The 26079-nt window shown below is 42.9% G+C and overlaps 1 protein-coding gene and 1 long non-coding RNA gene across 4 annotated transcripts in view; one reads left to right on the top strand and one right to left on the bottom strand.

The window, feature by feature from the left end:
- The window catches only part of SPAG6 (sperm associated antigen 6), a 53754-nt gene extending 44291 nt beyond the window's left edge, over positions 1-9463 (top strand). For both annotated transcript variants that reach the window (XM_079947852.1, XM_079947851.1), the window contains 3 exons: positions 1950-2066; positions 4810-4955; positions 8685-9463. In XM_079947852.1, the coding sequence (XP_079803978.1) occupies positions 1950-2066; positions 4810-4955; positions 8685-8751 (330 nt within the window). In that variant the 3' untranslated portion in view covers positions 8752-9463. The remainder of the gene's footprint in view (positions 1-1949; positions 2067-4809; positions 4956-8684) is intronic.
- Positions 8934-26079, bottom strand: part of LOC307199791 — a 34639-nt gene continuing 17493 nt past the window's right edge. The window contains exons 3-5 of one of the 2 annotated variants that reach the window (XR_013832193.1): positions 12427-12588; positions 9997-10076; positions 8968-9073 (exon numbers count right to left, since the gene is read on the bottom strand). This is a non-coding gene — a long non-coding RNA (uncharacterized lncRNA). Of the gene's footprint in view, positions 9074-9996; positions 10077-12426; positions 12589-26079 lie in introns of both variants that reach the window. The other variant, XR_013832192.1, reaches the window with a different exon arrangement.

Here is a 26079-nt window from a genome sequence, read left to right as displayed (position 1 = left end):
TTAACCAGAAGGTTGAACCCACCCAGGGACAGCTGTGGACAGGATTCCTGCATTGCAGGGTGCTGGACTAGATGACCCTCGGGGTCCCTTCCAACTCTATAATTCTGTGATTCTATTATTGAACCCTGAACCTTATATTTGTGTGTGCGTGCTCTTATTACGGCCGACCTACAGCACTCCTCCAGACATTTAAAATTATGGTTTGGATTGGCTGCCTGTTTCCTTGATGTCCTTGATATATCTGAATTCATGTCTTTCAATTCAAATACAGCGTTCTGGTTTAATTGAATGGTGAATGTTAGTTAACCACACAAAGGGCTTAAACACCCAGCCATGGGTAGCTCGGTTGTGTCTGCCTTTAAAACTCCAAGAATGGGAAGCTGGATACAAGCTGTTAGTCACTGTAGCATTTTAATCTACTTGCAACCTTAGTACAGAGGGATAGAATATCATGTCATTATCTAATTATATTTGAGGTTAGTAGAGCCTCAGGTAGTCACAAGGGAGAGACAGGTATCCCTGCAGGATACAGAAGATCCATTTTGGACTACAGAAATGCATACTGAATGTGTGGAGTCTCAGGAGACAAAGTACATGTTAGGTCAGCTGCTCTCAACCTTTTTGCTGACTCCAGACCACTTGAAAATTGCTAGGGGTCTCAGCAGGCCACTTAATACATTTTTTTTCACTGAAACCATTGTCAAAAGCAGACCAAATTATGAAAATCACAGGTGCCAGGCTGCTGAGACTGGCCCCTTTAATTTGCAGATTTCTAGGGAGGAAATGCACCATCACTGCATTATGAAAACTGTAGGCCTTAGATCAGAGCCTTATTAGTCTGTCCAATAAATACATCTCTGATCAAAACAGCCTTGTTCATCAGAAAAAAAACAAATTGTGCTGGGTTAAGCACAAGTATTTTTCATTTGTTCGCTAACCTTTCCATGGATCACCTGATCGGAGCTTGCAGACTACCAGTGATCCATGAACCAGACTTTGAGAATTTCAGAGTTAGGTCATATCTGCATCAGACAACTTTTACAATATTGAAGCTGGCGAATGCCAATGAAGTCCTTGCCTCATGCCATGCCGAGTCAAGATCCATTTGAATAAACCTGTAGGCTGTACGTTACACTAAACGGTACCTGTTTTACACAACATGTTTTACACATCATGGCCTTTCATTTCAGTTGGTGCCTTGACTTCCTCCTCCATTTCCATTGGGGCTGCAATACTTAACACCCACAATCTGACACAAGTTGAAAGATAAGTAAAGGTAAAGGTACCCCTGCCCGTACGGGCCAGTCTTGACAGACTCTGGGGTTGTGCGCCCATCTCACTTAAGAGGCCAGGGGCCAGCGCTGTCCGGAGACACTTCCGGGTCACGTGGCCAGCGTGACATCGCTGCTCTGGCCAGAGCCAGAGCCAGAGCCGCACACGGAAACGCCGTTTACCTTCCCGCTGGTAAGCGGTCCCTATTTATCTACTTGCACCCGGAGGTGCTTTCGAACTGCTAGGTTGGCAGGCGCTGGGACCGAGCAGCGGGAGCGCACCCCGCCGCAGGGATTCGAACCGCCGACCTTTCGATCGGCAAGCCCTAGGCGCTGAGGCTTTAACCCACAGCGCCACCTGCGTCCCTAGTTGAAAGATACACACGTTTAAATCTCATTGATTTCATTGGGATATAACAGAACACAGAACAGTTCACTAGGTTGTGGCTTTTTTTAAAAAAAAAGTGTGCACCTGCTTATTATAAACTTACTGCCTTCCAAAATTAATCAGACTTGATGCACAAGAAACATTTTCAAGATTCCTGGATCTAGAAAGGATACTTAAAGTTTATTCATTATAGAAATAACAAAAGGCTGGGTTTTCCCAAGCAGACTTGGTAACTTCTTGATGATGATTGTCAGCCAATGCCTTACTGAAAACGTTTTGTGTTTTGATAGACTAAGAAAGCTTTGAAGAACATCCTGCAGAAGTGCACTCATCTGCCAGCACTTGAACCCTTACTGCATGATGCTCCTCCAAACATCCTGAAGCACATAGTTGGCCAGTTCAGTAAGGTAAATGAGCATTTGCTTACACTTCTTAAAGGCTCCATCCGTGTCCAACATTTCTAAAACCAATCTGGGTAGCTTGATTAGCACTCTCAGGGCCAAGGGCAGCTGTTGCGCACAGAAAACAACAACAACAGTGGCATAGGTTGGTCTTAACACTTGGGGAATAAAGACCATTCTGTGCTGCTGCTTTCTTTCTGTGTTGGGATGCCTGTTACAGCTGCTTTTGGTCTTGTTCTTGTGCATCTGTGCAGGCAGCTGTACCTGAATCCAGTTCTGGAGTGTTTTGTTGAGGACACTTGAAATCACTTGCTGGGAACAGCCAAGAGTGCAGCAGGAAAAAGGCTTTGCTCTGTAGATCAAGCCAAGGGAAGAAGGGAAAATACCCTTGCTATATATGCTGGCCTGTCTAATCCATAGGCTTCATACTGCCTGCCAGGTGCAAGGGGCAGTGCTTGCATGAACCTGCCTCTCAGGCCCATGCTCACATAACCAGTAGTGTAGTGGCAAATTCAGAAGTGCAGGGCCTCTTCATAATAGTCCCAGCCATGGCCTCTCACAGCTCCACCTGCTCCCTTCTAAGATTGTGCAGTAATCTTGTAAAATAATAACTAGGGATGTATTCTGACTCCCCTCCTTTCACTCTGATTGGCTCCAGTCAGCACAAAGAATGGGAAGATTTCTCAGTGGCTAAAAAGCTCCCCTTTCATGCCAATAGGATGCTAGAGACAGGGATCCTGCTGCAGAACTAGTTACGGGTCTTTGACCCCCTGCAACCACAGACCACTGCATCTCTGCATAACTTCTGAGTCCCTGACAACCAATCTCCCTCTTCTTTAACATGTTTTTTAATATGACACTCCATGGTTTTATGCCTCAGATGGAATGAAAAGTCAATGTTTTTCTAGAATAAACTGAAGTTAGGAAAAGCAGGAAACAAGAAATCCAGCCACAATATATTTTGTTAGTCGTCTCTGCAAACCTCAAGCCAATAAATGTATAAGAAAAGGGGCTCCCTTCATCAGTTTTTGGAACTCTAATAGAATTCAGGCCTATATATCTTACTGCAATAAACTGCCTGCTTATATTAATAATGCAGTAACTTTTCAGGGCTATTGTTCAAAAACGTATTGTCTACTATGTTTTACCCTTCCTATTTTTATTATTATTAAAAATGTAAAAGAAAGAAATCAAGCCGCCTTTCTTTGTTCTTCTTTCCATTTTTAAAGAAATGAGGGCAAGATTTCCACTTGAGACTGCTTAACGCAAATAGAGCTCTGAGCGCTTATCCACACTTCCTCTTGTCCTTTTCCCCAGAGAAAACTACTCTTTAGCGCTCAATTGGAGCAAACGGCAATTGAGGTTTCCCCTGGATTGACATGTGTTCTGATCTATTGATAAAGAGTGGGCTTTCCCTTGGAAAGGAGTGGGGCAAGGGGAAAACCACTCGGACCTGTGCTTTCTCACTGCAGCACACAAGTAGAAGTATAGATGAGCCCTGAGTCTTGCAAAAAAGGGGGGGCAGAGGGAATTACTTGAAAATTTAAATAGAGGCAATCCCTGCACTGGAAACAGCACACTTATTAGAGTCCAGTGGAGCCCTGTTTCGTAGTTTACCATATCACTCTTGTTTTAAGGGCCACCCTTTATTTTGAGAGCTGCCCCCTCCCAACCCCTATGTAGTCCCTTGCTCTCTGCTATGTGGCAAGGATGCTTTTGGGGGGAAGCAGGGCCAAAAGAACTCTGGCATACATTCCCTGCCACATCCCATTCTATGCTGCAGCTTACCCTTAGTAGCCTCAGCTGAATCTGTCTCTCGGTTGAGTAGTACATGTTGGTGTCAATACTCAGTGGACCTTAAACTATTAAAAATAATCATAAAGGCGAAGGTGAAATAAAAGGATATCCTTTGTTCTTTAAAGATTTTATTAGGAGGGTTACGGCATGGATCAGATCAAGAGGAAAAGCTAGTATAAATGCATGCTAAGCAGAACAAAACAGTTTGCGTTTAGAGAAGCTTCTACTGAAATGATGGGTTTTATTGCTGCTAAGGACAGTAAGATCCTGATATGGGCTTTCTGTCCAGAGCAGCCTTCCCCAGTCCGATGCTTCCAGAGATGTTGTTGGACTACGACTCCCATCAGTAGCAGCCAACATGATCAACTGCCAGAGATAGGAGTTTTAGAGTACTGGAAAACATCTGGACAGCACTAGGTTGGGGAAGGCCAGTCAAGAGAATGTCAAGTTTAGAAAACAGAATATTTTGAATCCAACTAGGGAATTTTTTATCTGCAAAGCTAAAGTTGCCTTTGCACCTTCTTCCTGCTATTAATGTGCACATAGGATCAGGATTGCTAATGTGGAACAGGAAGCAGAAGAGAGGCATTTGTAATTCAGATGTGCATGCTGACCACTGTAGGTTTTGCAGTCGTGTACAAATCAATTTGAGCAAAAACTGCTTTAAGCCTCCTGCTTGTTAATGAAAGTGCCCTGAGCAAGTGTGAGTCTGCAGTTCTTCTTCACTCTCTGGGCACAGTCCAGTGGTATGTTTTTCTGCACAAGTGCCTTTGCTATTGTTCCCTTTCCCTCCTCCGTTTTGTCTCAGCAAGGCTTGCAGAGGAGAACGTTCTGTTAGATAGTGCTCTTGGTGTCCCTCAATTTTGTTTTCAATATTAAAACTTCACAGGAGATAATAACCTTTGGAAAGAAATGCTGAATTTCTTACTATTATATGCTTCATTTTAAATAGGTTCTGCCCCATGATTCCAAGGCACGGCGCCTTTTTGTAACGAGTGGAGGCCTTAAAAAGGTTCAGGAGATAAAAGCAGAGGCTGGGTCACTTCTTCAAGAGTATATCTACACAATTAACAATTGTTATCCAGAGGAAATAGTCAGGTAAGGGTGGGAAACGATGCTGTAGTTTCATTTATGACATATGATAGTGAGGGAAGTTCCCAAAGCAATTTGTGATGTGGGCTGCGTTGGGATGGGCTGCTCAGATGGTAAAAAGGGTTTTAACAGAATCAACTCCTGAGTACACAAAGGTACTTGATTATATCTAGAAGTCTTATTAGATGGCCTGAGGTCCTTGGACCCAATATTCAGGATGCACGTTCACAAAGTAGGCAGTAACACCACTTTCTGAACAGTGTCCACCCACCACACCACAAAGGGCTGGGTAGCCAATTCCTGCAGAGAGAGGGTAGCTGTTGACACTAATGAAAATGTGAGGAATGGACTCCAGTTGCAAATCCACTCAGAGGAGACGGAATAGCCCTCCAGGATTTTAGATTTGCTAGGCTACGGATTGCATGTAGTGTCTGGCTGTCAATATGATTTTATCCTGTCCACAAAAGAAAATTGAGAGGAGTAGGATGTAAGGGACATGGCTGTAGCCCGTTCCCCCTTAGTTTCTGGACTTTCGTAGCCTCCAAATTTCCTGCCTGTCTGAGTCATAAGCTCCTAAAGTGGAACGGACCCATCATGCCCCCATAGTCCCTCCTCCAGGAACGCCTAATTGAATGGCTTCCCAATCAGCTCTGTGCTAACAAAGAGGGAAGAACTTGGCCATCCCTATGCCAGGCCATTGCTCCTTCCAGATGGTTAAGATGCCCTGCGATTGCTCTCCCTCTGCTGGTCACCTGCATTTTCCAGAGCATTCTGTAACTCAGTCCTGTTGGAGCTGGGAAAGTTTCACCTGCAAACTGAATAAAATTAAATGACCTGGAATTTCCCCATAAAAGAAAATCCCTCAGATGGTTCAGTGTCTTCAACTTCTGTCACCAAACCGGAGCACATCATTAAGTGGATGTCAGAGATTTTATTATGCTGGCCTGGTAGGCAGATGTGCTAGAGGTATGTGCGGCCTTCCAGATGTTGCTGAACTGCAACTCAGAACATCCCTGACCATTGGCCAAGCTGGCTGGGGATGATGGGAGTCCAGCAATACCTTGAGGGTCATAGGTTTCCCCACCCTTGTGCTAGATCAGGGGTAGGCAACCTAAGGCCCATGGGCCGGATGCGGCCCAATTGCCTTCTCAATCCGGCCCATGGACCATCTGGGAATCAGCGTGTTTTTACATGAGTAGAATGTGTGCTTTTATTTAGAATGCATCTCTGAGTTATTTGTGGGGCATAGGAATTTGTTTACTTCCACCCCCCCAAAAAATATAGTCCAGCCCACCACATGCTCTGAGGGACAGTGGACCAGCCCATGGCTGAAAAAGGTTGCTGACCCCTGTGCTAGATCAATGTGACAGTCTATTTTAATCTCGTGTTCAAGATTTAAGATGTGCAGTATTAACTGGCAGGGGGAGGTTAAGCACATAGTCTGAGCCCATGACTTTTTAGTCTGAAGTAATCCTGTTGGTTTCAGTGGGATTTACTCCCAAGAAAGTGTGCATAGAATTGTAGTTTCATTGAGAGAACACCATCAATTTGCTAGCAGAAAGAGGGAAATTATGCAAACTCTCTGTTTACATAGCACTCAGACATTGTTAATGTATTAGTGTTCTCTGTTACTCAAAGGTTTGCATACTCCCACACCAACAGATGTTGGTCCACTGAAATATCATCTTGTTTATTTTATATTTCCACTTCCTTGCAGTTTCACCTAGAGAAGTTAAGGCTATTGTTCATTTTTGCATTCATAAATTATTTACCCTTTGTCTAGAAAAGGCAACAGTAGTGCCATTTGAAACATTAAGAAACTAGTTTCTGTCCTGCTTCTTGCTTTGCAGTTTCTTACTGTCTGTTGATTTTTGTTTTGTCTTAAATGCCACACACTGCTTTTAAATCTGACCTTTGTGCTGGGATCTAAGGGAAGCTGGGACACATTTTTATACTTTGATTGCATGCCCAAGAGGGAATCGTTAGACAGCAGTAAATTCCTCCAAGTAAAATCTTTAAGGGATCCAAACAACATTAAGCAAATTCTCCAGAGGGAAGCCTTTGGATGCTTGTGTTTTTCTTTGTCATCGCTAAGCAAAGCTGTAATAGAGCAGAGGGTACAATTTCAGGTTTCAGTGAGAATGGAGGAGAGCAAGATTCACAGCAAGGGTCAAAGGCCTCTTTCTGGATAGAAAGACCGAACGACAAATATTTTTTTAAAAAATGGTGTGAATACTATGTATTCATAATTATGTATTCATAATTACCTCAGATATATTGTAAACTACCCTGTGATCCTTGGATGGAGGGCAGTACAGTGGTACCTCGGGTTACATACGCTTCAGGTTACACACTCCACTAACCCAGAAACAGTACCTCGGGTTAAGAACTTTGCTTCAGGATGAGAACAGAAATCGTGCTCCAGCGGCGCGGCGGCAGCAGGAGGCCCCATTAGCTAAAGTGGTGCTTCAGGTTAAGAACAGTTTCAGGTTAAGAACGGACCTCCGGAACGAATTAAGTATTTAACTTGAGGTACCACTGTATAGTATTCTTATTATTTATTATTAGTGATGATCCTGAAGACTCACATTTGTCCTCTCCAAATGGTGAAGGGGAATGTGTAATTCTTTTTCTTGACATATTATACCAGGACAAGCAGAGTTGGGCCAGTGGAGGGAGGGATTCAGATACATAGTGACCAGCGTAAAATGTCTTTAGAACTAATCAACCCCTGCACAGGCCCAAACACATGGTTCCATTTCCTAGGCAGTAACATCAAATTGCAAATGACTAGGACCATAATACACAGCACAGAAGATGTGGAAGGTTAAAAAAAATAACATAGGCTGCAATCCTAATCCCACTTCCTTGAGGATAAATTCCATTGAATAAGTAGTTGTTAGGATTGTGTTGCAAATTCTCTTGAACTCAGTGGGACTTACTTTTGAGTAGACATGTATAGACTTGTCTTGTTAATATCTAGTGGACATCTAATCCATTCTGCAATATAAAGTTACAAGGTTTGAGCAGTGGTGGACCTAATTTTTTTGGGGGCCCTGAAGCTTGAACTGTTATGGGGGGGGGAGGCCTTCACAGCTAGCAAAAACGTTTTTTACTTTGGAAAAAAGGTGGGTAATGAGGGGAACATGATAGCAGTACTGTATATGACATGCTGTATGACGTGGAGAAACTGGACAGAGAGATGTTTCTCACCCTCTTGCATAATACTTAAAGCCAGAGTCATCCAGTGAAACTGAGTGGTGGGAGCTTCAAGGCAGAGAAAAGTCCTTGTTGACGTACCACATGGAGTCCAGCTCTCTCACCCTATATTTGGAGGAATCTCCTAAGATGGTTCTTCCCATTTACAGTTTTTATAAGTAGTTGTTTTGATTTTTAAAAAATAAAAAATGGGTGCCCCTAATATATTGGCCCACAAATTATTATTTTAAAATGTTCTAGCTGATAGAGCCAGCCAATTACCTAATTAACTAAAGACTGATGCCCTAATAGTTGCATACTTGCTTAAGATGAAATCCTAACTCTTTGATTTATTCCTCATAAACATGCTGGTATGTATCATGTGTCATCTTTGGCCACGACCCAGCACAGAGTGAAATGCACTTAATCCCACTGATTTCTTTCAGCAGGTTTAAGTATGCGTAATTCTGTGTTCAATGGTAGTTTGGTATTTAGCATGTTGAGTTTTTAATCAAGGCACCCTTGTTTCTCTTTCAGATATTATTCCCCTGGATATTCTGAAGCACTTCTGGAAAGGGTAGAAAATTATCAGCCAGTTCTATAAACCCTTCATCATTGGTGATAGAGCATTCCTCACCCCCCTATTTCCAATCTGTGTTTTTGAGTGGCAAGTGAACATATTTCTAGTCTGGGAGATATTTAACTTTCTATATTCTTCTGTTCCCAATCAATTATGACAACAGGAAGGCATACCCTTTCCATCTTTAATCTACACTTGGTTTTCTGGAAACCTTACCTAAGAACAAAGACTTTTACACAGCTGTGTTAAGAGGCCTGCATTTCTCAGAAGTTACTGAGGACCTGAAGGGGCCAGTGCTCTTCCCGGATATACCTGTGGTCTTCAGAGCAGTTTGTCCAATCAGGTCCTTAAGACAAAGAATAGAATGAGAGGTTTACAGCCTCATCCAGTAAGCACTGGACCAGCATAGCCTTTGTTCATTTCAGCAGAGAGGTGCAGATTGAGATTACCCAGTCCAAGTAGGAATTGTCTTCAAATGAACAAACAAGTGGCAAACTACTTCCTCACCCCACTTCTTCACTGACCCCGTACCACCTCCACATAAGTACTCTTTCCATGGCACCTTGAAGAACCAAGGTGCAACTGGTAAATTGATGGGTATTTCACCTCCCCCCCCCCAAAGATACAGTTTTTGTCTCTGTAAACTTTTAGGAGTGGATTTCAAAAGAATTGTGATTTGGGTAACAAAGTGTTTGAAAGGATAGGTGGTGAGTGATTAAAGGGAAACTGAAAATAAGCATGGCATTGAATTTTACTTGAAAACTGATCAACTCCGGAAAGAGAGAATGTTTAAAATAATATTTACAAATTGCACCTTGGCAACTTTCCACATACTCAAAATGATAGCACTGGATACTAACAAATAAAAACTACATACTAATTCAAACAGAATGTATATGACAATTTCCTTCAGCCAACATGCAGTTTTTTGCTTTGGTGCCTGTCTTGCCACTGCACAAAAGCTACAAAGCTAACATAACAAACACCCTTAAATTCTTGTCTGTCTTCTGGGCTAGTGCAGACTACAACAGTTGGTTTAGTTAGCCACTCTTAGCCTTAAGCAATGAAAAGCACCCAAGAGGAAAAGTCTTGTGTTACTTCTGAAAGAAGTTTGGGCTTCCCTCGATGCTCAGTGATAAGGTGGTGTCATGAGCACCAAGACTGCTCTTTTATGATGTTTGTCACTGACCTCAGCCTTAAATATCTCGTGACCAAGAGGAGTGAGGTTTACTTTTGTCGATCATAATTTTGATTGTCGCCTCCACCAACCTTCTTCTTCCTTTTGGGTTCCAGCAATTGCACTCCATCCTATAAAATCTTGGTAAGCTGGTATGACCTGGAAGGCTGGGCTGTTGGGGAAAAGGTGGGAACTCTTAATTCACTCCAGAAAGTGTTGTTGTTTTTTAATGCCACCTTCTTCAGCATTTTCTTTCTTTGGTCCCCTTCTCAAGATGCCTTTCTTACATAATTTGGAGAAGATAACTAGACCAAACCATACACCACCAGTAGCAATCCTGTGCCTCAGCTAGTTCAGGGCACTTGAGCCTGAGTAAGACTGGCCATCCTGTTGGAGGGGCCAAAGAAATGAACATGATCAGCACATCAGTTGGTCAACTCTCATCATCCTCGATCATTGGCTATGCTGGCTGGGACAGATTCTGGTTCACATTTTAATGTGATTTCCATTGAAATAACTGGTACTTAATGCCTTTTTGCGCAACCAGCTGGGCATGAGATAGTGGGGAAAGGCTTGCCTATACAGAGACTTACATACCCATAAAGAACTGGTTGTGTGCATTTGCTGCCACAGGCAGATTTGACTTTTTAGCATGTCACTTGAAATGTGTCTAGTTGTGATAGCACATGAAAGCCAGCTCTCGCGTATTAGATTAGATTGGTTCATTTGCAAAATAACAGTATGAAAGTAATACAGAGTAGTATCAATAGAGTTAACTCAGACCTAAATAAACTGCAACATAAACTTAAAATGCTGAATTTCCCTGGCAGTTCATAACACATCCCTTTAAAAAGGAAAAAATTATAATCCTTTTTAAGCAAATATTAGAATGAAATAGTAAAATAAAATGGGATGTAGATCTTGTGTATAACTATGGATGCACACATCCTGCCTGTCAAATTTATATGCAAATAAGACAGGAATTTAGATCATAATATATCACTTAACATTCTCATCAAGAAGCTAATGCACCTTTTAAAATAATGCAAAATACTTCTAGCCAATCATTTCTTTAATCAGTACAAAGATTCATGTGTCTAGTATCTGGTGTGTGTGTTTTAAAAAAAGACTTTCAATTGGCTCCAAAGCTTATGGCAGCTGTACAGTTTTTTATTTGGCTTGCACATTTTGAAAGCGTTCTCAAGAAAATCCAGCAGGAATCCAAGTGACACTGCCAGTGTTCACTCTATTGTATAAAAATTAATAGTTCCTTGTTTTCCCCCCTTTCCTTTTAAACAATACATAAATAATATCGGCATTGGCAAAAAGAAGCCACATGCTGGAGCCAGCCCTATAATTTGGGTTAGTGTGAATACCAATTAGACTATTACTGTTGCACAGTATTTGGGCATGTTTAACAAAAGATTAAATTAAAGGATATATAAAGAACAGAAAACATGTTTCGGAGAAGAGGATGAACCTGATTCTTGGTGCTGGCTGATGATTCGGAGCCTCCTTGTGTCAGCCTAGCCTTGCCTTATTTTAAACTAGCATATATTTCCAGATCTTTCTGATTCTTAGCCAGTTTGGTCAGTATAAAGGACCACAGAGTGACATGGCAAAGATTTGTTATAGCCCAGGATGGACATTTATCATCCCTCCACCTGCCTCCCAACATGCTGACCTAACTGATCATGATAGCATCCTCACTGTTGTTTCAACATGCTAAAATCTGGAATTTAGAAAGGTCAAACCCAGTCCCAGTGCCAATGTACTATATGTCAATAACTCATTTAATCAAAGAAGCTAACAGAATGCTTGTTGATTTTTCATCACTGTGTTTTTGTTTATTGTGTGTTTGTTTATTGCTTTTGCACCTTCTTCAGGGCAAGGTATGCCAGGGCAGACTATGACAGCTATTAAGCTCAATTTAAACCCTTACATGACTTAGGACCCAAGTATCAGTTGGACTGCTGTCATGGACTGGCTGGATGCAGCTGCGTGGTGGGAGACAGCAGCTGGGGAACCCCCAAGGAAACCCCCAAGGGAAGAAGGCTGAGAGCCAGAGGGTTGGTGGTGGGATGATGATGAGTGATCAGAGGGAGCAGACTGGGAGAGGTAATCAGAGGGAGCAGCCGCTGAAGAGGTAACAAGGTTTAGTGAGCAGGAAGAGGCTGTGGCAGAAAGCAATCCAGAGGCAGAAGCAGAGGCCAGAGAGGAGGTGGGCCAAGAGGTAGAATGGAGGGAGGCTCAAGAATCCAGGGAGTCTCCCCCCCCCCTTCTGTTGTGGTGGCCAGCTCCCCTACCCCCAGTCTGGAACACAGAGAAATGAAAAGAGCTGAGCTGAGATTGGTTGTGCACAGACGCAGTTTGCGATAGCTTGGGAAGAGCAGGAGCCTTAGTGAGTGGTGAGAAGGTGCGAACCTTTCAGCCCTCACAACTGCCTTATTGGAGAAGACCTGCTGGGATCACTAGGCCTGCACTGTTCTGTTTTCTTTGAATACAAAGTTAACTGCACTTACACCGTGTTTTTCTATTGCTGACATATGCTTGATTCCTGCTCCTGACAATGCGCCCATCCACAGAGATTGTCCTCGGAAGTCCTTTCTTCAGCTGCCCCTGCTGTCTGCGGTATGGCAGGTGGCGACTGAAGACTGCCCTTCTTCATCAGTTGTTGAATTGCCCTATAACAAACCAGAGTGAATGCTCAGTAGATAGCCAATGCCATCTAACGTCTCACAAACTTTGTGCAAACAAATCAGGATGAATTCTGAACAAACTGGAAGCAACCTTTGTTTAAAACTCCATGGAACTGCGGTTGTTGCTGTTTCAGTAAACACATTTTAAGAGTGGGGAATTTGTGCATGGAGGTGGCCTGTTTTCACTCTATGGATGTCAGAAAAGCTGTGAAATAATTAGGAATGTGGGGGATAAATATGTAAGTTGGACATTGTCTCGTCAGTGAGGCCAAAGACTGTTGGACAGAAAGCAATCTGGTGAATTGCTCTGCTAAATAGTACCTATGACCAGGCACTTCTAATTAGTTTACAGGTATTTAAAAGGCTGATTCATTGGTAAGGTAGCTTTTGTATGTAATAACATAATGCTACATAATTGTTTGCTGGATTATGCTTTCCCCAAAGCCACATCCTAACAAATTTAAATTCCTGTGGACTTGATAGTGTTGAGTCTTTGGTAATTTTGAAAGATGGAAAAGCTAAGGATGTTCCTATCCTCACAGCACCTGTGTTGTATTTTTTAAACCTTAAAAAAATGTATTGCAAAACAGCATGAATCAGTTTGAGTTGAGCAGGCTAAAATCCATTATTGGCTTGCACAGTGATGTTTACGCTAACCATACAAGAGAAAACTACGGAGACCTCAAATTCCCCTTCCACATCTCTTTAGCTGTACAAATACAACTGAGTTGTCAACAGGAATGTCAACATTCTGGAATACTTACACTGCAATCACCTGTATTATTCATGGACAAGTAAAATGCAGATTGCAACGAATGTCACAACATACTGCTTTTATTATATAGTACTATGTTTGCTTCTTCAGCACAACCACTTAGTACACCATTACTGGATGTCAATAAGTATATTTCCTTCCTTTTTGTTTGATGATCCTTTCCATTTGACTTGGGGCCAGCTACACATTAAGTTAAACACATTCTTTAAAGTATATGTAGACAACTTAATTTTATAAAATGCATCTGCAGAGGCACCCAATCTAGCAAGGTCTATGAAGACAAAAGGTAAAGCAAACCATCCAAAGTATGCAGATCTACTAAAGAGGAATATATTACAGGTTAACAGTATGAGCTCTTTGCACAACTTTTGAGTAAAGTATATGCAATGCAGTGGTTAAATTGCTCATGAGGAACAAAAACAACCATTGTTAGCGGCACATCTTTGTTTCTTCAACAGCAGCAACTAATATATAAAATGGACAATGCATCCCTGACTATTTTACAGTAAAAGTTGGTAACCTGACTGTTTAAACATGCTTTGGACATGCTATTTTTAAAAAGGATGAGATTTCTAAGCTGAAACAGAACAGAATATAAAAGTCAGCTCAGTGGCAAAGTTGTTGCTTCTCCCCACATAAAATATTTTGGACTCTTTGAGACTGGCCCAAACTGTGGAAGCCCCCAGCTGCTACCATCACAGAATTTATCTTCCCTCACGTTGACCCTGTTTTCTGTCCCCTGCCATTAGTAGTTATTCTGGCTTCATTTCTCCCCTTATTTATCATTTTGCTATATCATACTTTGCTCCTGCTTTTGGTTTAGAAGAATTGCTGTGAAATTTGCATTAGGCAAGGATTAAGTAAAGGTGGATAGGTGGTGACTGTACTATTGTAAACCGTAGTGCTGTTAGGCTACGACTTTGAGGTCTAGAGTCCCACTCAGCCAAAGGAGCAGGTGTGTCTACAAACGCAGAGTGGGCACAGCACATATTGAACTAAGAGAAGTACAGTGGTACCTCTAGTTACGAACTTAATTCGTTCCGGAGGTCCGTTCTTAACCTGAAAATGTTCTTAACTAGAGGCGTGCTTTTGCTAATGGGGCTTCTTGCTGACGCTGCACCGCCGGCACACGATTTCCGTTCTCATCCTGGTTCTAAACTTGAGGTAACTCTTCCAGGTTAGCAGAGTTTGTAAACCTGAAGCGTTTGTAACCTAAGGCTTCTGTAACTCGAGGTGTTCGGTGTTCCATTGCGCCAGAAGCGGCTTAGTCATGCTGGCCACATGACCCGGAAAAACTGCGGACAAACGCTGGCTCCCTCGGCCTGTAAAGCGAGATGAGCACCGCGACCGCAGAGTCGCCTGCTACTGCATTTAACTGTCAGGGGTCCTTTACCTTTTACCTTTATTCCCTCCACAGAGTTACAATTCTCAGAGTGGTTTAACAATTTATCCCTCTTCCCAAGGAATTCTGGGTATCGTAGTTCCGTTAGGGGAACAAGAATCTCCTAACAACTCTCAGCACACTTATTGGGGGGAAAGCTATGACTTTGGTATGATACTGCTCTAGATGGATGGCTGAATCTGCCAGTTTTGGTTTATTTCTGCTACTCATTCTTTCCATCCTTAAGTTCAATTAGCACATGTTTTGCACTTTAAAAAAAAACACACACAACAATTTCTCAGCATTTCAGTGCATGTTTCTCCTTGTATTTATGTAGACTTATACGTAATTTTATCTAAGATAAATTTTAAAAGCATATTAGGCAAATGTTTAAGTTTTGCCAATATATGCATTTTAATGCACACTTTCCCCTAATATGTACATGCTTGTATACAAGTTTTGGGTTGAATAACTGCATTACAAGATTCAGAGAAGTGTGAGTTTCAGAGGACAGCTGCTTTTCAGTTCACATGTTAGTTTGAGAAGTGCAGATTAGAATTTCCCCCACTGTATTCACTATACAGTGGTACCTCAGGTTACATATACTTCAGGTTACATACTGTCAGAGCTGCCCAAGGTCCCAGCTCACAGAGGACCAACGCCAGGTCGTCGTTATATACAAAAGTCTTTATTGAAGTTCAGTTTCCATTCCAAAGCCGTAGCGCGCAGCTCTACGTCTTAAACCCTAGACCGCCGAAGTTCCGTCTGAATCTCCTCCCCCCTGACACCAGTTTAAGATTCTAGCCCTGCTCCACCTCTTCCTCTGCTCTCTTCTCCTCTGGGTCCTCCTGTCCGCTGGGGCATTCCCCTTTCTGGACTCTTCTGACGCTGAGTCCCCTGACTCCTCCCCCTGCCTCCTGCGGGCTTTAGGACCCGGTTCCCAATCCTCGTTCTCTGCTGCCCTGTGCGCCTGTACTTTTGAACTTGGCTCTCGCGCCAACCCAGTGACCTTCCTCCTGACCGTTACACTGCTTCTGTCACTGCTTCCCTCTTCCGGGTTGCTAGCTGGACCTGACCTCCCTTCCGTTGCCTGACTCTCCGATGGAGGCGTGGTCAGCCCTGACTCCTCTTCTCTCCCTGCTGGGGGAGACGCTACCCCCGATACCTGGGACTCTTCCCCCCCACTATGCTCAGGTGGGGAAGCTGGTCCTGATCTCCAACTGCTGCTCTGGGAGTCCCCGCTGGCCCCTTGCTTCTGGAGTGTCCCCCTTGGGACCCCCCTTGCCCTGGCCACCGGCGCCCCCTTCTGTGAATCTTCCGATTCTCTGGAGAGGCTCATGGAATCTCTCGGGCCACTGTCATCTTCTCCTACGCTGCCCTCAGATTCTTCCCCTTCGCTCTCCATCTCCCCTCTTTCCTGTGCTTCTGCTCCTGAGCCCCTGACACATACGCTTCAGGTTACAGACTTCGCTAACCCAGAAATAGTGCTTCAGGTTAAGAACTTTGCTTCAGGATGAGAACAGAAATCGTGCTCTGGCGGCGCGGCAGCAGCAGGAGGCCCCATTAGCTAAAGTGGTGCTTCAGGTTAAGAACAGTTTCAGGTTAAGAACGGACCTCTGGAACGAATTAAGTACTTAACCCGAGGTACCACTGTATATTTAAATGTAAAAGACTTATTTTTGCTTGTTTGCAAAAGATGCCAAAACAAAAAGGGGAAGAGATATGCTCTGCTGTGCTGCATGGCAGAGTGAAAGTCTGCATATTTATTTTCCTTGCAACTCTATTCTGGCCACCAGATTGCTTGATGTTTGCTGTACACAAAGAGCAGAACATGTGCTTCTCATCTGTATGACCATCTTGGGAAAGGCCAAGGAAATTATAAATATCTCCCACTGTACTGTTCTCACTTTTCAAAGCAAGGCGAGCCTGCAGAGAGATTGTGTTTCAAACTGAAACTCACTTTTAAAAGAATCAAGAAAAACACAAGCTGCTCTGCCCTTGCTTGTTTGTTCACCTGCACTGAGAGAAGTGGAAGGAGCCAGGAAGGAGGCAATGCACTGGCCTGGACCAACAATAGCTCACAACATGATTAACTATGCTTCCACAACCCCCAACGTTGTAACATGCTTATTCTCATACTGCCAAGGGACCCCAAACACCACCACACCATTGCCAAAGGCTCCGTTCTCTCAGTTCCAGTGGTGGCTGGTGAGACCAGTAGGGCAGAAGGCAAGGAGGGTGGTGCCAGAGCCAGTGACAGGTGCAAACTGCTACTTACACTTTTGTCCTCCACAACCACTTTGGTTGAGTTGTATAGGGGCTAAGGAAGATGATGCTGACAGCCAGTGCCATCCCCTGGACTGGTTGGCGGTAAGAAGGCAGGCAGGTGTGGACTGCCTAAAGGCAGAATGAGGTTGGGTGTGTGTGCCCCATTTGCCCTAATGAAGCAGCCTTCACTGGCTACTAATGGCCTGCCCTCCACTGATTTAAAACCCAAGAGAGGGTGTTTGGCTAAAGGAATGCTGGGGAAACACAAATGTCCCAGGCAGCAGCCCTGTTCAGGCATTCACTCCATAAGTTCTCAAGAAGTTCAGGATAGTATGCACCAGTAGTGGGGAGTGTGTTGGGAAGAGGGAGGAAAAAACCACCAGCAATTTCTATCTGGCCCATCTATGCTACCCTATCTCCAGATGCAGGCGCTTCCCTCTCCCATTGCTCTCATACAGCTGCATCCTCCACTTGTATCACTACTGCTTCGTTCCCAGCAGCTTGAAAAGGGCTGAAGTTGAGTTGCAGGCCTCAGCTCATTACGTAGGCCCAAAGTGGACAAAGTAGGAGAAGTCTTCCCTCTGTTTCTCCCTGTATGATGCTGCCACCCAAGCTTGGTTGCAGAAGCATTACACCTAGCCTAGTCTGCCCAACAACAAGGCAGAGCAGACGCAGGTATGTTATTGTCAGGAGTCTGGCTGGCTCCCCCATTTCCCAGCAGTATGGTGCACAAACAGGCTTCTACCCAATGCTGGGAAATGCCCTGAGTATTTGAAATGTTCACTCCTGAACCAGCGTAGCAGATAATATGCTAATGTTCACTAATTCCTAGACAACCTGCTACAGATGAGAAATTATGCTAATTAAGGATTATCTTTTTTGTTGTTGCCTTTTTCCATTTAATATTCAGATTCTAGGAATATATATCTATATACAGTATCTATAGATATATCTCACTTTTTTACTTGCTAGCAGGGTAGCCATATACCCTACTTTAAGGGGGGGGGGAGTCCTTAGTACAGTGGTACCTCAGGTTACATACGCTTCAGGTTACATACACTTCAGGTTACAGACTCTGCTAACCCAGAAATAGTACCTTGGGTTAAGAACTTTGCTTCAGGATGAGAACAGAAATCGTGCTCCGGAAGCGCGGCAGCAGCAGGAGGCCCCATTAGCTAAAGTGGTGCTTCAGGTTAAGAACAGTTTCAGGTTAAGAACGGACCTCCAGAATGAATTAAGTACTTAACCCGAGGTACCACTGTATGAAGTTCTCTATAGTCTGTATCTATAGGTATTAAGCAAACTCATGTTCTTGGGTCTGTTAATCCCAGGGATCTCTCATAAAAAGGTGAGGCAATTCAACAGATAAAACTTCATTAATACCCGAATACTAGTAGCTTCAAATGTTGTGGGAACACCTGTAATTAAGTATACAGTATGAACAAACAAGGGTCACTAAGAGTTCCTTATAATTGCTACCCAAAGGGAAATAGATTTGCAGAGGTAGTTCCCAAGGCAAGTAAGTTCTTATACCATAATGGGAGTAATTTGAGGAAGAAATTCTACTGAGTTTGATAAAGCAACATAAGATATGGCACACAATTGTGTTTTGAAACACAAAATGGAATTGGTTTATGAGTATTTGCATTGCTTCATTAACATGCTTGCCTATTAACGTACTCAACAATATGGCATTAAACCTCCTTTTCAAAAGCATTTATATTTTTAGAACCTTGTTAGCACCACAAAGTGACAGGCTGTGAGTACTATTCTCTTTATGTAGACATTTTGGAGATAATGAAGGAAGTTGCAAAAATATTTTGAAAACGTTCAATAGTAACTAAGTTACTATGATAAAACTTGGCTTTTGTTTTCTGGAGGAATGAAGGGCTTCTGTTTTCAAAATAATCAGTGTAATACTGAGGTCAAGAAGCTTAGTCTTTTAAAGAAAAATAACATTTAAATAATTATGTTTACAATAGGAAAAAAACTTATTTGCAAAACTTAGTCACCAGTCTTACTGCCGCATTCTGTATATTTGGCAACTACTATTTTAAAACAAGGACAGCTTGTAATATTCCTTCAGTTAAATAATTGGCTGAAATATTTCAAATCCAGGTTTTGTTTCAACTCCTTCAGCTGACACAATTGTGGAGTTTTACTTGATTAAGTCAATGACTTATTAATGGCCAACGTATGGCTTTTGGTTCAAAAACCTACATGTCAGCCTACAGGAAATTAAAATACAATATAAAATAGACAACATGTCAATTAAAAAAAACCACACATCAAGCCTACAAAACAGAGACCAGCTTATTGTATATTATTAATTACTGTTATGTATAAAGGATTGATGCTTTTGAATTATGGTGCTGGAGGAGACTCTTGAGAGTCCCATGGACTGCAAGAAGATCAAACCTCTCCATTCTGAAGGAAATCAGCCCTGAATGCTCACTGGAAGGACAGATCCTGAAGCTGAGGCTCCAATACTTTGGCCACCTCATGAGAAGAGAAGACTCCCTGGAAAAGACCCTGATGTTGGGAAAGATGGAGGGCACAAGGAGAAGGGGATGACAGAGGACGAGATGGCTGGATAGTGTTCTCAAAGCTAGTAACATGAGTTTGACCAAACTGTGGGAGGCAGTGGAAGACAGGAGTGCTTGGCGTGCTCTGGTCCATGGGGTCATGAAGAGTCGGACACGACTGAACGACTAAACAAGCAACATAAAGGATTGGATTTAACGTTCCTGTGAACAGAACTCCACTCATGGGATGCTTCTGCACTAGAAAGGATGTGTGTGGAGAAAAGACAACTTTGACATATCTCCTGCCTACCCCCCACAGCCCATTGCCAGCCATTAAAAGCTGCTCTTGAAAAAAAGGAGAACTGGAACATTTGTAGTTTAAAAAAGTAATGGCTTTTTATCCTTAAACTACGGGGCATGCACTGATCATAGCCAAAGAAGTATAACGGCAAGTGCAAATGGCACTGAGAGTGCAATTGTGTATAGCCACCATTATAGAATCGTGAGCATAAATCATCATAAATGAGCAATAAATATAATCTCTGGAGGGGCTCTTATTCAGACTGGGTGTTATATTAAAACAGGCACACATAAAGGGGGCAAGGTATGGTAGATTAGCAGCCGTTTGGCCTAGTATAACTTCAGACAGGTAGAAAACATAATTAAAAGAAAAGCTTTTTATCACGGCTCACGTGTTTGTATGGATGCGATGAAACTGAGCAGGTGGAAGCTTATGTTACATGTTTGCACTGGGCCTGGTGGGGGGGGGGAATGATGCTTGGGTCCTGCTACTAGCACGCAGAACCTGGAAGGTTACATGGGGAGGATTGTAGATCTCAGGTGAGAAAAGGTTCCCTGGCCCTGCATTAGAGATACAGTGGTACATTGGTTCTCAAACACCTTGGTACTCAAACGGCAAAAATTCGAAAGTAAGTGCTCCGGTTTTTGAATGTTTTTTAGAAGCCGAATGTCCGATGCGGCTGTCGGCTATTTTTCCCGGGGCACCTGCACCAATCAAAAGCTGTGCCTTGGTTTTCGAACATTTTGGAAGTCAAATGGACTTCCAGAACAGATTAAGTTTGGTGCTTTTGTTTTTGCTATTTTGCCTTTTTGTCTTTGAGGCTTTTTCGGTTAATTTGTTTTTGTGACTGTGTGGAACCTAGTTTAGTTACTGACTGATTGTGTGACTGCAGAAATGGATAGAAGCCCTCCATCCAAACAATGACTCTCATCAGTGCAGGTAAGATTTTTTTAATTTTTTTTTTTATCATCTACAATACTGTATTATTTCATATAGTACAGTACATTGATTATTGCTTTCATTTTATGGATAAATGGTCTCATTAGATAGTAAAATTCATGTTAAATTGCTGTTTTAGGTGTTGTTTTTAAAAGTCTGGAACGGATTGGAAGACACAAGATTTACCCACCCTGGAAGAATGGCAGATGAAAGTACAGTAATGGACTATATGGAATTGGCGGAAATGACTGGCAGAATCCGAGACCAGGGAGAAGAGTTGGTGGAAGAGGACTGGAAGAAATTCAAAGATTATTTACAGAAACACTATAAAATTTTTGAATGTTAATGATGCTGGAATGAAATGAAGTGGTTTTAGCAATAAGGTAAAATTGGATTGATATTAGATGAAAATTTGAAGTTATATTAGGTGAAGACAAAGAATTAAGAGTAAATTAAGAGTAAATAAAGAGGGTATGGATTTGCTGAAATAACTATTTAACTGGAATACAAAAAAGGGAGGCGTGAGGAAGTCATGAAAATAAGCAAATGAATGATAAGATATCAGAATGAGGGATTTTTATTTTTTCATTTTTTCTTTTTATGTTAAATTTTGGTTTTTGTATTCTTTTTGTATTTTTTGTTTACTGTGTACTCTTTGGTAACCCTTTTTCTTTTTGTTAAAAACTTAATAAATATGATTTAAAATAAATAATAATAATAATAATAATAGTCTGGAACGGATTAATCCATTTTGCATTACTTTCTATGGCATGCCTTGGTTTTGGAACGCTTTGGTTTTGGAACGGACTTCCGGAACGGATTCAGTTTGAGAACCAAGGTACCACTGTATACAGGCTAAGCCACCTCTTCCAAATCAGCTGTATTTGTACCTAACTGTTCTTCTCTCTTGCCAGGATTAAGTTCCAGTTTAAGTTTCCCCAAAGGTGAATGCCATGCCAGGGGTGCCATATAAAGAGAGCCGGGCGTAATCAGTGCCCCTCGCTTTTCCAGAATACAAGATTGCTTCTCCAGATGACAACCACCGATATCTCCAGTTATTATGAGGTATTAAAAACTGTCTCATTTAAAACTGCCCAGTATGCAATCCAATGAAGAATGGACTCATATCTGTAACAGTTGTACAGTGGTACCTCAGGTTACATATGCTTCAGGTTACATACGCTTCAGGTTACAGACTCCGCTAACCCAGAAATAGTACCTCAGGTTAATAACTTTGCTTCAGGATGAGAACAGAAATCGTGCTCTGGCGGCGCGGCAGCAGCTGGAGGCCCCATTAGATAAAGTGGTGCTTCTGGTTAAGAACAGTTTCAGGTTAAGTACGGACCTCTGGAACGAATTAAGTACTTAACCCGAGGTACCACTGTATAGTTGATTGGTTCACTCCATTATTATGTCTCTGCATGACTAAAAGAACAGCACTTGCAAAGTTTTTGCCAGGGACGACTTTTATTTATATAAAAACATGAGCTACCTTGGGTATCCTGCTCTGGCGTCCGAGCAATAAGGAGGACACACAGCTAGTATTGCTGGATATGCAGCGAAAACTCAGAGGTAATGCGAGTCGGCAGCAAGGTAACCCATAGCTACCCGCCAAACGCTGAGCAATATTCTTATTAATCTTTTCATGCTTTGCCGTGGGCCCCTTCAAGGGGTGTCTGGTTTCACAGTGTGGCAGAGCAGTGGGAGCCGATAAGCTGCACACTTCTTTCTCCCAGAGCCACCGCAGAAAAGAAACGCGAAAGGCCACTGAATCATGTTACTGGATGGTTTTGCAGAATAGGACTGAGGAACATTGTTCCTTCGAACTCCAAGCTCTCTCCATTTTCAGGCCGTATAGAAATAGATATTTGCAAAGGCAGCCAAGCACACTCTTCATTTTTTAAAGGAGAGAAGGCAGGCTTCCAATCGTGCCTGGCTCACTGCTTACTTTAATGCAGCTTTGATCTCTGTTACTCTGATGTCATCTACTGCAATCAGCAGGGGGAGCTTGGATAGTCAGCCCCTCTAGAAGCAAATCTACACAGCAAACCTGATTTTTAAAAATTAATTCCCTCTTCCTAGAGAAGTCAACTGAGTTCTCATGGCGCTAGTCTCACTTCCAAATATATTGATTATTGAGCATTTATCCTGATTTGTTTGTCCAGAGGTTATGCAGCTTCCCGTCAATGGAATGTTTTACCATACTTTCTAGTACATTTATCTTTCACTTTCCTTACTGCAAAAAGTGTGGGAATGTTAAGGATAGTAGGAAAGGATGTATTGAATAAGTTTTGCTGCTGCTGCTGCTTTTTGTCTCACTTTGGTTGTATATAGTACACAAATGTTGCTTGTTTAAATTTTTGACACCCTGCCTTTCAGTGCATTATTAGGGTCTATAGGACAGTTGCACAATAACTGTAGATCATGTGACGTAGCATTTCTTTGATTTCTCAGTGGGACCCTGCACTGGACCTACACTATTGCCAGGCAAAGCTTGATGGTCTTCAAGAGTGCATATTGCCCGCAGCTGTCCACTGTACCCCTCAAAATCTTATATAGTGGTACCTCAGGTTACATAGGCTTCAGGTTACATAGGCTTCAGGTTACAGACTCTGCTAACCCTGAAATAGTGCTTCAGGTTAAGACCTTTGCTTCAGGATGAGAACAGAAATCGGGCTCCGGCGGCACGGCAGCAGCAGGAGGCCCCATTAGCTAAAGTGGTGCTTCAGGTTAAGAACAGTTTCAGGTTAAGTACGGACCTCCAGAACACATTAAGTACTTAACCTGAGGTACCACTGTACCAGCAGAGGAGTCACAAAGCTCCTGGCTGTGTTTGCTGCAACTACTATTAAAACTACCCTTATGGAAGTTGTTACTATCATGAGTAGTTGCCAAACCATTTTTTAAAAAATGTACTGGGTTTTTAAACATGGAATAAACTGGGCCCGGGCCTGTTCCAGAGGGGCAAATCAAAGAGGAAAAGTGAAAACATCTGTTTGTGTTTTTGAAACCATGACTGAATTGTAGTTTGCTCACAGTGAACAGGTCATGCAAGGGCTTCACCATGGGCCAGACAAGAGCCTCATCATTCATTCTGGGATACCTCAAAACTCTGTTTCTGCACACATGCTAACAGCCTCGCATTTGCCCATGGGAAAGCAAACTCTATTCCCAATGGGGTGAGGGTGGGGAGACACATGTGAAATCTCACTGTATACAAGTGACAATAAAGTATTTCAATGTAGCCACACAATGTGGGCATCGTCCTTCAGTGTTCGATTGCCGGCATGGCATGAGGGATCAGACATGAGGAACCACTAACTGCTGACAAATATAAAGTGATCACCACTCAAATGTTTGGTTTCTGGGGCTTCCCCCACCCACCCACAAGCACCCTGCCTTTTCGTTAACTTCTGCATCTGACTGGGATTAATATGAAAAAGCAATACCAACCTGTCAACTGTGAAATACAAGCAAGCCTGAAAATTAAAATATGCAAATCTAAAATGATATGCAAATCTACAGGCTTAGGAACACAAAAGGGCAGAGGAGGCTGCGTGATGGCTGAAAAGCTACGGCAGGAGACAGAGAGTTGCTCGCCACGTTATTCCCGACAGCGTAGAATCAAGTTACGTTGAATAGATTTCAGAATATATATTCCTACCACACACTATTTGATTTTACTAATGAATTCAGGAATTCAGCCCTAATATGATTCACCCTGGTATTCAGGAGAGGTTTATTAGTTCTTAAAATGCTTTATGCGATGACAGCCGTTTGTCATTAAAACTGCCAGCTTTTGTGATAACGGGAATATTGGAATCATAATGAAAATGCTGGCGCGGTTTGGTGCTTCTGCTACAGGGAAGGTATTTTCCACACAAAACACACACACATGATCCCTCTCATCCCGTATCATGGTCTGTGTGTGATCACACCATATATATATATATCCCGCTCCCCACCCCTCATGCATTTGCAGTGGTACGAAAAATAATGGTATACCAGAAAGAATATGAGAAAGCGCCTGTCAGGCCCACACACAGGCACACAGCACATACATGCAATATTTTCTCTCTCTCTGGGCATTGCCTCTCCACACTTGTGACAACCCTGAAGGAATGTCAGCGACAGCCAATTAAACAAGCAGCTGTCACCCGAGGTGCAGATCAAGTCTAAGGTTGTGAAAACAGTAATAGGAAAAGAGTGTCCCCAATGAGGGCAAAAGCAGCTTATCATAGTTCAGGCAGTTCCCTTGGAGACTGAAGTGTCTTTCAGTCTTACGCACAGTCTGTCACACAGAAGTATCTGAGCAAAGATGGACTCTCCGCGAAACAAGTGAACGGAAAGCAATAATTAAAACCCAGCCTGCCGGACGCTGCTTTCTAAAATCCCAACAGGGATAGAAAAGAAGAGACAAGATCCTCCTTGAAATTTGAGGAGCGCAATGCATGAATGGGCCCACAATCTTCACCGGAGGTTGATGGCTACCACCCTATAAGCTCAGAAGCCTCGAAACCTTCCAGGAGTTTGTTTAGATTACAACATCCTGACAGGGGAAAATGTATTGCGCAGGGGTTTCGTTAAAAGCCTCAGAGCCCTTCCCTTTGAGGTCACTGCTTTAAATTCAGCCTGGGTCTTAAGGCAAGGTCACATATACATGGCCATATTTTTGAGAGTAATTATAGCACTGTCAATGCTCCACCAGTGTTATTAGCGACTGTCAAAAGGGGGTCAGGCGTGTTTACAGGAGCAGGAGTTATTAGCAGTAGTAGCTGCTGTGCATGGAAAGTGTCTCTTCCATCTGAGCTCTGGGTAAAGGAACATCATTCTCCAGCCCCACATGCGTAAGGAGGGCCGCCATCTCACTGTGTAAACTTAAAACATTCTGACAGCTTTATCCACAGTATGGTTTGGTGAGGTAGTACTTATGTTTCAGCTGACTAGGGTGCCCAGGTGTCCTGCTTTACGGACGACAGATGTCTAGTTGAAGGGCTGCCAGAAGACAGACCTCTGCCAGAATGTGTCCTTCATTTGGAAGGCTATCTGGCTGAATGTTTCCTGTTAAAGAACCCTAAGAAGGGAGACTGAAGGCCCTGAAGTTGCCCATCAGCTGTGAGACCAGTCACAATCTTCCTCCCCACCATAAAGGTAAAGGTAACGGTACCCCTGCCCGTACGGGCCAGTCTTGACAGACTCTGGGGTTGTGCGCCCATCTCACTTAAGAGGCCAGGGGCCAGCGCTGTCCGGAGACACTTCCGGGTCACGTGGCCAGCGTGACATCGCT

The sequence above is a fragment of the Podarcis cretensis genome (genome assembly GCF_951804945.1).
Source record: "Podarcis cretensis genome assembly, chromosome: 12".
NCBI classification, from domain to species: domain Eukaryota; kingdom Metazoa; phylum Chordata; class Lepidosauria; order Squamata; family Lacertidae; genus Podarcis; species Podarcis cretensis.
The sequence above is the reverse complement of the archived record's forward strand: the minus strand, read 5'-3'. Positions and strand labels throughout refer to the sequence as shown.